The sequence below is a fragment of the Hetaerina americana genome, unplaced genomic scaffold, assembly GCF_022747635.1.
Source record: "Hetaerina americana unplaced genomic scaffold, ioHetAmer1.1.p SCAF_23, whole genome shotgun sequence".
Taxonomy (NCBI): Eukaryota; Metazoa; Arthropoda; class Insecta; order Odonata; family Calopterygidae; genus Hetaerina; species Hetaerina americana.
The window spans coordinates 4,800,677-4,815,847 of NW_027286797.1; the positions used below are offsets into that span (position 1 = coordinate 4,800,677).

Here is a 15,171-nt window from a genome sequence, read left to right on the forward strand (position 1 = left end):
TCCTTTAGGATATCAGCAAAGCTAAATTCCTACCTTTAATGCTCAACAGATATTTCAGTAAAATAGGAAGAAGGTGCATACTAGTATTCCACTATGAGGATAAAGGCATAGTGCACTCACAAAACAGTTTTTCCGCAACTTCCTTCGAAGAGAAGGAAATATTTGTCTAAGTTAGTGAGAATTCTGGATGATGAAGCTTTGACAGTCTGCCATATTGTTGTTAATGATCACGTACAGACAAAGTGTTAAGAATGGGATTAAGACAAGCTATGACGTAATGAAAGTAATAACATTTGCAATAAGTACCGATGCTGAAGATTTAAGTATTTTGGTGGAAATGGAGGTCAGATGAAACTTGCATCAACAGAAGCAGGCAACTGGTCAGGAGTGAGAGGAAAGGGAGACGACATTCCATGTAAAGATTTAAAGAAAATTTGGTGAACAAGTATACTTGTTCATACTTTCCTGAAGTCCAAAGGCAGCTCAGAGGAAGGAACTGGCCCGCCTACCATGACGTGTGAATGTCACATGCCATAGAAATAGTATGTGCTCTGCTCCAACCTTACCCATTAAACCAACATTTGGGTTGATCACTGTGGTACTTGGAGGATTTTAACATTTTTGTATGGTAATCATTTAAAATTCTCTTTTGTGGTTTTATTTTAATCATTCATTTGCTGTAATGAGTATTCATCTGTATTGTTCCTTAGTCTGTTGTGGAAAATATTTTGCTTCTCTAATGGATTTTGAATGCTTAAGCAACAAGGCAATGGAGTTTTTAGTGCCGTTGCATTTGATGGACCGTAACTGGGCTATTAAATGGTCCTTCATAAAAGATATCCCTATCGATTTAAAAAGTATGCATTCTTTTTATGATGTTGGAGACCATGGATGTGGTTCTCTGGACATAAAACCATAAAATAAATTAGAATCTGAAATTTTTCTGTATTTGAAGGTGGCCCTCCCCATGAAGTTCGATCCTTAACAAATTATGGCACGCAGACATCTCAGCTGGAAGTGTCAAATGGGAAGAGGGATGCTGGTGTGTGCTGTAGTGTTCTGACTCGGGATGTGGGGACGTGCCATCAGCAACCTAGACTTCGAGATGTTTCCACAAGTGCAAGTATTCCTTTGGAAAAACCAAAAAAGTCCTTGGAACTTAGCCCAATTCAAACCGAGTCTATACCATCCATGCAAAATAAAAAAAATGCAGTGGCAATGACAGAATTGTGTGCAACTACATGGAATTTTGACAAACAGTATCCTGAAGTAAAAAAAGAGAAAGAAATGGAGGAAAACATTTCCAGGTATGCAAAATGTTGGGTTGAATCATGAAAAATCCAACCTGATTTCAATTTTTTCGCATTAAATTGAAAAATCAATTTCCATTTTCTGTTCCCTGGACTTTGATTCCTTCTAGTGTCATCTTTAAAATTAAAAATTCATGATTTTGTTTGCCTGTTTTTGGAACATAACAGTTTCAGGCTTAACTTTGTGGAATTCCTTGATGATGAGGGTGGAAAAAGAAACTTTGCACTACCTCATAAAGGTGTTGTACTGAACACGACCACCATGGTTTTGATGCTGTGAATCTTCATCACCTGATGATGGTGCGCAGCATAGAAACCATGGTTGCGTGAAGTATTAAATCTTTATGTGGAAGTGTTTTTTGGAAACGGTTGAATATGAAGGAATGTGCTTTTGTATAAATGCATTGCTTAAGACATGTCAATTTTTATTTATATCATTGTTCATTTTTGAATTCATATTATACAAGAAAAAGATGTTCTTCTCATACAGTGGCTTGAGAAGAACATTTATGCATTCAGGTTTTTTACTTGAAATGTATTAGCATTATGAGACAAATTATTGGAGTATTGGGCGGTAAAGCCTTGTTATTTTGAACTTCAGATGACTAAAATAATTGGACTTTGAAATTCCCAAACTGGAAACAGTGTACAAAATGTCTTAAATCTCTTATTTGGCGGTTGAAATAATGGAGTGTGTACCTCTCTCTTTCCAAATGCAAGGGAAATTCAATTGGCGATAGCATAAGTAATAGGGTCGTGTATTACAATTTATTTATCCAGTCAAAAGATTAAGTCAAAAAAGAAATTATGATGATAGTCATATCCAATTTTATTGAAACAGTTTGAAGTGAGGAAACACATGTGAAGTGGCAAAAATATCCAGTGCTGAAAAAAACCATACGGCCATGCTATTCTTATGACCAAGTGCACAAAGGGAGTAAACTTGCTTTAGCTTGAACTTGTTTGTGGCAGAGCATGCTGGAAATGATAATGTCAGGATATTTTTCAGGAGCTATGTCCTGTGAGAGTTACTTATGCACTCTCAATTACTAAAGCTGACTCAAAAGTCAATTGGCAACCACTATGATGAGCCCCTGAGTACTACCCGGATTGATTTTAATTACCTATTTTGAAATGAAATGCTATAACAGTAGATAAATAAAGTCTTAGAACCTCTTTTGCCCTTGTCCACTCTGTACCAAATATCACTGGTCCCTTTGCTGTTCTGTGGAAGATAGCCATTGAAATATGAAGATTTTGTGATTCTGGTACCAACCTACTTATTGGGAGTCTTTGAAATGTTAAGGTGTATGAATATGGTTTGTTACATTTCACCTCAGAAAGAAAAGGAGTCGGTACTTCTATTCAGAAATAAAGAATGGGTGATTTTGAAAGTATTTACGCTGAACTCTAATTTGAAAGAAGCATCTCGTGAAATAAAATTTTTTGGATAATATTTTATTTGTAAAGTCTGCTATGTTCCTTAAAAAATCCTTTGGAATGAAATACTTTTTCCTAAAACTGCACAACACTCTAGTTTTTTAAAACATTTTTAAAAACAAAGTTAGTGTTCAAAGTAATGGCATTATTTGGTTTTGAAAATTTTATTTCATTTATTGTGTATTTTGTAGGCTTGTCACCAGATTTTGATGTCTTCTTTTCTTAGACCAGCAAGAAAAATGGGGAAATATGAAAACGTGGTATCAAGAAACTGCAATATGGAAGTTGCTGAACTTCTGAATGATCAATGCAAAAATTTCAGTGTGTAAAAATCATTCAACTTGACGGAGCGAATAATTTTTACACCCTGCAATTGTTGCATTGAAATGCACATTAGCAGATGACTCCGTTGAAAGTTACTGTTATGGCATTTCCCGCAGTTTCTTTGAAATTTCTGAATGGTCCTTTCAACCGACCTCTATGGGTTTTCTTAAAATCAGAAACTCGAATCCCCATCCTATCAAGGATATGTCAGGATTCTCCCATCCATCATTTAGATCTATTTACATATTGAGAACGTCACAAAGAAACTTAGTTGAAGTGGTCTTGAAATCTATATGATTAAAACAAAGTCATAAATCTTGTTAGTTACACCATTTATAAGTCACGAACGGCTCTACCGATTTTAATGATGTTTGGTTTTTTCAATATGACTGTGTCCAGAATAGCAGAATAACCATTATAATATGGTAAAAGTATCGTATCGTTGATTTTAATGATATTTGGTTTTTTAGATTCATCTGAGCCAAGAATGGCAGGATAACTATTAAAATATTGTAGAAGTATCATATCGTAAAATATCTTATCGTATCGCGTCATCAAAGAAATTGCAACATCCTCAGGAAGGTGACGTGGTTCATGGTCATCCAGATGTATGTTCGACTGATGCTCGTGGCTGTATTAATACAGTTCTTCTGAAGAATCACGAATGCTTCTATTTGTGGTTGTCACTGCTGAATTTTTGAGGGCCAACATCATTTGAATCACTACAAACTGTTAATGGTGTTGTGTGCCCAACATTTCGTGCTGCATTTCATGAGCTCAATTTGTTTGAAAACGATAATCATTGGGAAACGACAATGGCTGAAGCAACTATTTCAGCATCTCCAAGCCAGATACACACATTATTTGGTGTCATCCTTTTGGCATGCTTCCCATCCAATCCACGTGACCTTTGGAACAAATACAAGGATTACCTGTCAGAAGACATTTTGCATCGAATTTGTGTAACTGGGAAGACATTCCTCATATCGTTGATTTTGAACTCTGTTTGTGTAAGATTGGAAATTGCGGTAGCAGTTGCTTCTTCTGGCACAGCGGGCACATTGTTGGAAGGATGCCGTATGGATCATTCAGTGGTAAAGTTGCTGTTAAACCTATAAATTCTGAACGAGTGACATGTAACATTTCGAAACAGTCCGCAATGTCCAAAATTTTAGTAGCATCTAAAATCATATGGGACAAATGCAGGATGGCACACAAACACACATTGGAAGCGCTTGATTGGACATTGAAAGATTTGGGCAATGAGTTGAGATGCTTTGGTGGTGCAATGATTTAACTGTCTGGTAATTTCCGCGATAGTCTATATTTCTTGCCATATTGACTGCTGCCGATGAAGTAAACGCTTGCCTCAAATAATCAAATCCGTGGCGCTATGTGAAGAAATTTCGACTGAAAACAAGCATGATAGTTCCATCTGCTGAAGATTTCTCCAAGCAATTGCTGACTGTCGGTAATAGTCAACAATTGCTTGTTGTATGTCAACATACAACGCTCGCTGGTCATGATGCCTTGAAACCTAAACCAACCAAAACTATGCAATGAAACGCGTTTGGTGATTAAAAAAACTGAAGATCAATGTTATTCATGCAACTTTACTCAAAGGGAAATTGAAAGATGAGGAAATGCACATTCTGAGGATTCTCTTGAATCTAACCGATATGCCCTTTGAGTTAAAACTAATTCCATTTCCAATTCGTGGTGCATTCACGGTGACGATTAGCAAATCACAAGGCCAATCATTGAGTGTTTGCGGTCTGAATCTAGAAAACTCATGTTTTTCTCATGTTCAATTATATGTGGCACGTTCACGTGTTGGTAAACCATCCGCTTTATTTGTTCTTGCGCCTGATAACAAAACAAAAAATGTTGTATATCAGAAGGTACTTGACTCAAGAGATAAACCCAAATTGATTGAACAAAGAAAACATCTTTCTGATAAGCCATGGTAATACTTATTTTTGTAGTTTTATTGAATTTTTTTCCTGATATTATTATAACAAGTCAAATATAATTAAAATTGGTACAGCCATTCTTGGTCTATAAATAGTGTAACTAAACTGTTTATCGAGTGTTAGGCGTTGCGAAGTTCGCCGGGCCAGCTAGTATGTTATAATAATTAATGCCCAAAGACCACTTGGACCACATTCTTGGTGAGCACCGTAAAGGAGGCCTCAAAAATGCCAAAACCAGGGATAGATGATATCTCTCCCTTATTTGTGTCCCCTGACGCGATTTGCCTCGCCTAACATTAAGGGATCATTTGTTACTCCATTGGTCCCTTCCCAGATAAAAACCAGTGCATACCAACAATGAATTAATGTTTGCATCAAAGACATTATCATCATGAGAAAGTCTATGTAGTAGAGAATATTCATATTGTCTCTCCATTAGACCATTGTAATCAACCTGGAGGTTGGCTTGGTTGGTGAGGATCGAGTTCATTGAATATTAAGTGAAACAGCATGTGAAGTATCGACAAAGTAGGGGGCCTTTCTTCTTCAGTAGGGTGACAATTTCATGTTATATCTGCGGTTTTAAAAACATATACAGGCCTAATCATTGAAAATTGTTTAAAATGTGTATCCTGCTTAAAGGATTTCAGAATCACATGAAAACCCTGAAAATATGAAGAAATTCATAATGTGTAATAAAATAGTAGAATGCTTATCAATTAAATAGTCTTGACACCTATATTTTTAATTGCAGAAAAATGAAAGATGTATCCACAACCACCAATGGGAGTTTGGAACCTAGTCTACCTGATATTGGAAAATCATCTTTTCTGAAAGCTTTAGATTCACCACCCATGAAACCCTTGCTAATAATAGAAAAAAGAGACAGTGTGTCACAGACAGATGCAAATAATGGCGCTGGTATTGGTAATTCGAAGAAAGAGTTGGTCAAGCGAGATGCTCAGGTGCAGGCTAACTTGCAAAGAGCTCTTATTGCAGTAAGTCAAGAGGTTCAAACATTAAAGGCAAAGTTGGCTCATGGTCAGACTCAAACTCAGGGAAAAGTTTTAAGGGACATGGGTATATTGGCTAAGCCTTCAGTTAGGGAAGTGATGTTGTTTGCCAAACCAGTATGCAAGGACTTTTCCTCATCTTGCAGCTTTACTAGTGAAAAAGATAGCATGTCTGTGTCTTTACTGTCATTAGGAGTTAAATCCTCTGAGGAAGTGAATGGCTATCTCTCTCATTCCAAGTCAACAGATACATTTGACCTAGTTTCTTCAAGTGATGCTGCTATCAACGTGTGCATTTTGGAGTCCTTAGTTTCTCAAGATAAAACGGAACTAAGTGAAAATGTAGGTATTTTAATTGATACTGTGAACGAGCCAATTGTGATGGAAAAATTGATCTCCTCAAGCAGAGGTGAGTCTCCAGTGCCTGAAGAAGAGCTGACTGAAGCACTCCAATCCCCAAAGAGAAAGGCTCCATTACTGAGGCAAGATACTTACACTGAGTGCCAAGTCAACGTCACCTCTCTCTCATCTGAAACTGCATTTTCAAATGAAAATGAGAGTCGAAGGTAATTTTGCCTCCTAATTTCAGTAATGTAGCATTTTTATCTTGGCATAGTTTTAGAACTTTTATCATGAAATTCATCGGTATTTTTTTACCATAATAATTTGTTTTCAGCTCAGAAAACTTAACTGATTCATCAAAATTCATGATGGAAATGAGAAGACCCTCGAGTGGTGCAGGTAATGATACATATGGAGAAACGTCTTATGAGAGTATTGGAAAAGGAGAAGATTCCCTACACAGGAGTATTCAAAATGAAAAGTACCAATATTCATTAGTTAGCAGACCTACCATCAGACAAAAGTAAGTTGCCCATGTTCCACTTAAGGATCATCACAGAAATGTGTACATAATTTGGATATGAGCATGAAAGCTTATATTAGTCTTGTCTTGAGTCAAATGTAATCAAATATTAATGCCTGTTGATACTATAACACATCCTAAATTTTTCTGTATTTTATTTTTTATTATTTTGCTGTTACCTACCTAATTCTAATCAAAGCATCATCTCCAGATTCTAAGATCATGTACAATATTTGCTGTATCAATACTTAGCATTTTATTGCATGTCATGTATTATCTAATTTAATCATATACCTGTAACAATTTGACTATCCTTTCATGTGCATCTATTGAAAGTTATTTCAATTATTGCTAATTTCATTGTGAAATTATGCATGTTATGAATGTTTTCACATTTAATATATTGCTGAATTGATACAATTGGTGTTTTGAAACCAGATTTCCATTATACGCTAAAGAAAGATAATGGTAACTGGTGATTTCACAATTTAAGCACTATTGTCATGGTGTTATGACTTGTGCAAAGTGTTTTTCAGTCAATATAATATCTGATCATTCTGAGACTTCATTTTCTGTGGTTTGTTGAAATACATGTATGATCTACATCTTATTCAGAAGAACGCAAAAATTTTGATCCTCGGCAGAATAGGGATTTTTCTCATTTTTTTGAGCCTAACAAGCAAGTAAAATGTAGTTTTGCTCAATCAGAGATTTGTTTAAATCTTTTATATTAGGAGCGAAAACCTTTTATTTCCAGACATCAAATTTTCACTGTCCTCAAAATGTATGCATAATTGTAATGTTCTGGACAGCTTTACTCACAAATAAATTCAATCCTAAAGTTTTTTCCTGATATCTGAAATTCACATAATAACTCAGACAGCTCACCACTCGATGATTTTTATCATATTTCTTTTCAGATATCATTCAAACTGTTTTTATTAGTGCTGTGTTCATTCTATTCTTCAATCCCTTGAATAAAAGCCCAATATCAGAAAGAGTACTTTAATTGTTAAAAATTGATTCCATTCCTGAGGCACAAAGAAGGCACATTCGTTCTTTGTGGCCGTAATGCTTGGTACAAACTGCAGTCAAATAAAAGGCATGCAGGCATGCCCACACAATAGTGATCTGGTATCCATGGCCTGAGCCGCAATGCCCACCACGGCTGTGAGTAGGTTCCCACAGTGGGCTCTCAATTTCCCGCCCCACCCTAGTACAATCACTTCTCAGAATCAGGAAGAATGATTGCATTAGACTCAACCGTGGTAGTAATAATTTACCTTTTTTGATTGTACAACATACTTATATTGTAAAATATAAAGGAAAAATTTACATTCCTAGAAGCTATTATCTGTTTCCATCGAAATAAATTTTAATAAATTATGGAATTAACTTTTAATCAAGTTACATACATGTTATGAATATTCCTGCATAATAATTAACTCTGTCAAAAAACAGTTTAATGTCACAAGGAATGAAGTACAGTAAACCCACCGCTAATCCAGGTTTTTTAAGGCCAGGGGCTGTCCAGAGTAAATGAAATCCAGATTATCTGGGGCTTTTGACTGGGCAATAACAAATTTCCCCCTCTAATCTTTGCAGACTCTTGATCACCAATAGCCTGTGTACTAATGATTGCCTTCTAGCAACCCTATATTGTACATTAGACCCCCGACATGCAAGTAGGTTCAAATTGAATATGAAATAAACTTATTTGAATAAAATTCACTGATTTTCTCCTAAAGTTGTCTGTACTAATTCAGTAGCATATTTGAACAAAAATCGGCAATGGGCAGTCAGCGGAATGATCTCATTGAATCTCTATCCATTGCCGAGATAAATAATCAATCCTGTCTTTATTTAAATAAATAAGAGCTAAACATAGAAAAATTGGCCTAGTTTTGTTGTTTGAATTTTAATTGTAATGTTGCAACATGATGCCATTTTTCCCTGGCATATTTTAAGTTTCCCATATGCCATCAAAATATATTCATCCACATAATTGATTGTTGTTGATGATGTATTGAAGAATATTACAGCTGAATTGTTTTGGTGTTGCCACACCATTCAGTTGGTAGAACATTAGATTTAAATGAAGCTTCCCTGATGAATGTTGTTACTCAGCCATTAACTGGTGATTATTGCCACAAGTGTGTTGGTCTGAAGTTTTCAGGATATATTGCATAGGTGAGTCAAATTAAAATAAATAGTTCTTGGGTGTGGTTTATTGAACAAAAGTGGAACACAAGGGCATCATTTTTTGACATAAGTCTCCCTAATGTTCAACACACCTCCTCCAGTCCACAGAAAGTATACGGATTCCTCAGGAAAAAATTTTATTTCGTGATTGATTGACCCAAATATGTTGTAATCACTGAGGGTGAGGTGGCTGTGGAAGAGTATCAAAGTGAAGATCATTGATGCTTGCAACAGTGGCAGAGGTAATGGGAGGTCAAGCATTATTATGTTGCAGAATGACATCTGCAGTCAGGCGTCCACATCGTTTTGATCTGATTTCAAGACTAAGATCATTTGTCCACATTCTGGAAATGAGCAACTGGTGATGGCAGCTATCGTTCCAAGATAATGCCTCGTTCATCCTAAAAGAGTGTCGGCATAATCTTCCAGAAGGCTGCTCCTGGAAATTATTGGGTTTTGGTGATGAGGAATGGCACCATTCCTCATCACCAAAATAATGCTAGCGGGACAGCCTTTGTGAATGAATATATTCCGGTAGAATTTTCCTTGTCTGCCATACGTGGCAGACCTGTTGAGCATTTTTTTTAGAGAAGGGATTGGTAACCATACTGCCAAATTACAGACCAATAGCATGGGAAATTGAATGTTTATTATTTTTTTACAGTTTTCATTTGTCTCTCCCCTAGTATTTCGATCATAAAGAATGATCTGGGATTTTTACTCGTAGCTGGTAATAAAAATAACACCTATTCCTTCCAAGTATATTCCCAGAATATTAATTTGATATTTGGTCACTTAGGAGGGAATGGAATGATTATGGGGTCAGTCGATTGTGATAGCTCCGATAAACTGCAGGTATGGAATTTTTTTAAGGTAACCAGTGAGAGGTTATCCCATTTGGCATTCTTAATCCTCCTCGGAGTTTGAGGTGGTTGATATTATTCCATGGCAGCAATTGTGACTGCATTCAGCATTAGCAAATTTAAGTATAGACACCCTTTTTTGACTGATTTTTTAATTCAGGAACATTGAAATGACTTCAAAGAGCTTGTTTATTTTCAGTGAGGCTTTTAAGTACCCACCCATTTCATAGATTAATAGATCTTAGTTGCTGTGAATTGTATTTAGTGCTTGCAGATGTTCTATAAGTGGTTCAGTGGCACGAGAATCAGTAAAGTCACTGAACTTTGTTAACTGTAATTATTAAATGGGTGAGGACACAGATCTGGAGGAATTGGTGTTAACAAGGAAAATGTGCTGCTGAGAAATGTTGTCTCTAGTGTTCACTGTATTTACATCGAATAAAATTTCTGTGTAGTATACAATAATGATTATATTAAACATTGTATACTGTGCCATTTGCAGATATATGAAATACATTCAAAAGCGATTTTAAATGATTAAATTGTTGTATATTTATTAAATGCTATATTTACTGTAATTTAGTGGAGAAAATCCATGCCTACTATGAGGTTTCGTGGGGAAATTAATTATTAATTGACCCAGAGAAGGGATTGAATGCGTAATGTACTGCCTATGCCAGTCATATTTTTTCCTTTCTAACTTTAACTTAACTAACTTTAACTTTCTAACTTAATGTTGCACCTATTAATTTTTTACTTTTAAATAATGTATGCTACCTTCTGAACTTCCTGACACTCAGCTGAAATTGTGTGCCACTTTTGTTGCTCTCATTGAGTCGTTCCACCAGCATTCTCCTATCCACTTGTTTTCCACTTCGAGTGAATTCATCGTTCCTTTCAAACTTCCCCAAGAATCATTCCCATTTCTATTTTTGATATATTTCATATTCCGCTGCTCCTGTTGCCAGTATCCATGCTGCCATCTTATGTTTTTGTCTTGCAGCCTCTTGACTCTTACTCTCCATTATTTTGCACTCCAATCTTCTCTGCAAAGGTCACTTGCTCCAAGGCCATCTACTTTGGAAATAACCAAATTGTGGTGTCTCCCACAATCAAGCTCCTCTCATTACCTAGATGTCCTTCACTATCCTCGTGCATCATGCCTTGATCATATATAATGGAAACAATAATGACCCTAGGAGTCACTCCTTTTCCATGTATGCAATTGAATAGATTTATGTGTAATCAATGTATGAGGCAAACCTATTTACATTGCCACCGAACAAACTTTCTCCATTGCCATGCACATGGGAATCGAATCTCCAAAATCTCATGGGCCATACTATTTTTTTAGAGGAATTCCTTCTGACCCGAACCCAGTCATTTGTGCCTCCACTTATGGAACATAATTATTTGCCCACTAATACAAAACTTTTCTCAATTGTGTCTATAACTCATCAGTTCATCCTCCATGATTTTAATCTTGCCATTCATGGGTTTATAACAAGAAAAATGACAATTCCTTTAATTCTAATTTTCATTTTTCTTGCAAATTCAGAGCTGTCTAGGGCGCACCACTATATAAAGTGTTCCTTGCAGGTAAATTTGCCCTCTCATTTTGAATCAAACCTTCACCCTGACAGCTATTTACAGTCGCATCACCTTCTGATCAACCGTCAAAGTACTTCTCTCAATTTCAATGGCATTCACCCTTTTGCATTCTTGTTTCTTGTACAAATAGGACTTCTTTTGCCTCCCAGTCGTTCCAGTCAACTCTTTCTTTTCCAAATTTAATGTTAGTCTTAAATGGTCTATACTCCCCATTGTGGCTTTGATCATCTATTTTATTAATAAGTACTACTAAATACTAATGTGTCTTTAATCTATTGAATAAAACATGTCAAGATGAATACAATGGTTGTTGAACCCATGACTTTTGAATAAGATGGTAAAGGCTGAATTTTTAAATGTACATTTGGATTAATAAATTGTTGGAGCAATGGAAAGTAATGAGGAAATGAAGTGCTCATGTCTAACCCTTTACCCTGTTATATGCCTGCTTACATATCCCTGCATGCCACCAAATAATGTATGGCAGTAGATGCAAGAACAATTTGTTAAGGATATTTGATGAAAGATAAGGTTCCATGGACATCAAGAAAATAATGTTAGAACTTTTCAGGGAAGTTAAATTGATAACTAGTATAAACCCATTTTGGCAGCATTACAGTTTTTTATATGGTAATTTTGTTTTATATATCTTATGCTGTGACTCTTTAAACTATTTTATGGTATTTTATCAACTATAGTGCTTCATAAAAAAGAAGCCCTTAGACCCCAGCTGGCGGTTTAAAAAAATAGTTGCATTCATCCACATTGCTTGAGTATATGCTATATCAGGCATGATGACATTTATTTGCTTTGTTTTGAACATCTGTTTGAGATCCTCTGCATGATATTTCAAGCATTAAAAAGTGCATGCTTAAATTTTGATTTTACAGAGCTAGTCCCAGTAAAGAAATGAAAGCTGCCTCAAAAGTTGTGAATGATTTGCTTCAAAAGCAACCCAGAAGTAACCTTAAAGCACAGCTAAAATCTGCAACTGGTATTATTCAGCAGGAGTGGTTTACAGTAAGTTTGTGCTCTCAGTCACAGCACACATGATTGGGTGCATGCCTGTACATCTCCGTTATTTACAGCTCTTACACGACTCTGTGATTTCTAGCAGTAGGTTTTGGTATCCTGCTATCAAGTGACATTAGTAGCTCATATTTTCCTCTCTCTCTTTCTCCTTCTCTCTTCTAAGATGAATGAGTAAAATCTGCTTAAAATATCTTTGAAACATATTTGTTGCCCTTGGTGTTCACTTGACAATGCATAAATGTGTGGATGTTAATTAGTTACTCTAATTCAAGTGTTAAGGCTCTTGTGGCATGACTCTATTTATAAGTGCTACGCTGCTCACCGTACTTTGCTAGTTACTGTAATATTTATGAAATTGCATAATGGAAAATAGTGCTCTGCTTAAATTTAAAGGAATTTCATATTTATTTTGAGTGGCAAATGCTTTCCATGAAATAAGAATAAATGCCCCACATGCTAGATGCAATATATTGATAGCATGCATCTTTGCGGAATGGGCATTTTGTCCCCCAAATTATAAGTAGATGAATTAACCGATTTTAGGACTGGGGAGACTAATTTTTGTTAGTGTGCTAATTTTTAAGTAACTTTTTCATTTGATGAATGTGCTTTGATTCCTAGAGGCTGGCAGTTTTATTGAAATTAAACTTGCTGTCTTTACTGTTCACTCAAAAATGAGTGCAGCTGTGAGAAGCTTACCGTATTAATGGTTCTCTTATCAGGTTTGATTTAACATTGACCATATTTTGACTGAAATTGGGAAGTCATTAGTAATTTTTCTATGCATAGAGATATTAGGGAAATAATCATGAAAGGGATACACCTTTAATTTCACATATTAATTAAAATCAAGAAGGACCAAATACAACCCTTTCACCAAGTTATCTTTTTTTGATGTTCATATGTTCTGACTCCAATGCTCTAGGAGTGACTATAGGGAATTCAAAAGGCAGTTGTGATGAAAATTAATAACAAATGTTTGCTCCTTACATTCAAAATTTTTAAAATGATACTAAGATTCCACGTAATTATGCCTGACATAGTTGATTCTGTAGTTTAATAAGACTGTTTCATGATCAACTTTTATTGGATTTTTCCCAAAAGCTGCCTGCTGAATTTCCCATATTTCATCTTAGTTTAATTTGGGTCATGGAATATGGTATGAAGTTAACCTTTCTGAAAGGAGTGATGCTTCTTGATTGTTGATGAGATGGAAAAATACTATGCCTTATCTTTAGAGCGATTTGTTCATTTTATGTTTTTTTCCTGCTTTTGTTCCGAGTCTATAATCAAGTCATGCATGTCTTTTTTACCTTCCACTATGATTCTCATCATAAAACTTAATTTCTTTCAACTTTTCAACTTTGGAATTCTATCAAATGAATTGCTTGCTCAAGGTATGGGTAGGGTAATAGAAAATTGAGAAAATGAGAGAGAAAATAAATCACAGTTGGTTAGATAAGAGGAGAGGAAAGCTCCCTAAAAATGTGTGTGAATCTTGAAATTAGATTAGAATTGATTTTAATTCTCTACTTCCTCAATTAGAGATGAAAACTTATGAAGGATATGCAGGTAAAGCAAATAATTCATTGCATATTATAATTAAAAATGGGAAATGATGGGAAATTTGTAGGTCTATTTATGCTAAAGAGGGTATTTTGGACAATTTGTGGTTGCAGTTTTTGTTTGAAAGTAAAATGCCTTCTTTATTTAACTTGGCCTTGCAGTCGAATTCAGTTAGTGAAACGTGAAAAAAAAACGGCCGTGAAGGTCCTCTTAACATGCCTTGATGGTGCTACACTTGAAATTAACATGATTTTGGCTTATTTCTGTTGGAGATTTGTTTTAATTGTTTAAAAAGTGTGGAACAATTTCTTTTGGTTCTTTATTTAAATATTCCATCAGTTTGTGGTTTTTAATTTTTGATTGCAATACACTATGAAGATATATTATATAATTCCAGTGTAATTAGAGTTCAAAGTCAATTCATTGCTCCAGCCTCAGAGTAAATATTTTTCAGTGATTAGTGTTAAGTCATTTTGTGTTAAAAACCTTTCTAGAATTTCTTTTTTGGCATTGCGGTATGAATCTTTTGATATGAGATGAATTTTCAAGGCTCAAAGGTTTAATTCTCTTAATTTAAAGCCAAGGTGCTGGTTAAAGGGGAAAACTGTCATCAAGCATGACAAATTTACTTCATACTTTGTTCTGCTTAGATGATACGTAATAGAATAATTATATTTTTAGGATTGGAAAATGTACGTACTATAATGTGAGTAATATATTGTGTACTATTCTCATCCTTAATCCTCCCCTCTTGCAAGCCATCATAACTATATTTTTGCCATGTATTTTCATGACACTCAGCGAAAAGAGGTAATTTACGGAAGCCTAAAATATAACATTTCTTTGAACATTGAAGTCACCATAAATGCTATGCTCAATTATAGTCAGCTCTTGCAAATATTGTAGTATGCTTGCTTTGGCAATTTCAAGAATAGATGTGGCACACAATATTTTTTATTTAATCCATTTCTA

General features: G+C 35.3%; 1 protein-coding gene across 1 annotated transcript in view; it reads left to right on the forward strand.

Annotated features, from left to right (window-relative positions):
- Kank (KN motif and ankyrin repeat domain-containing protein 2 kank) overlaps window positions 1-15,171 on the forward strand; it is a 37,153-nt gene that overhangs the window by 14,534 nt on the left and 7,448 nt on the right. The window contains exons 7-10 of the mRNA XM_071586509.1: window positions 956-1,307; window positions 5,802-6,626; window positions 6,737-6,925; window positions 12,492-12,621. Of these exons, the coding sequence (XP_071442610.1) occupies window positions 956-1,307; window positions 5,802-6,626; window positions 6,737-6,925; window positions 12,492-12,621 (1,496 nt within the window). The remainder of the gene's footprint in view (window positions 1-955; window positions 1,308-5,801; window positions 6,627-6,736; window positions 6,926-12,491; window positions 12,622-15,171) is intronic.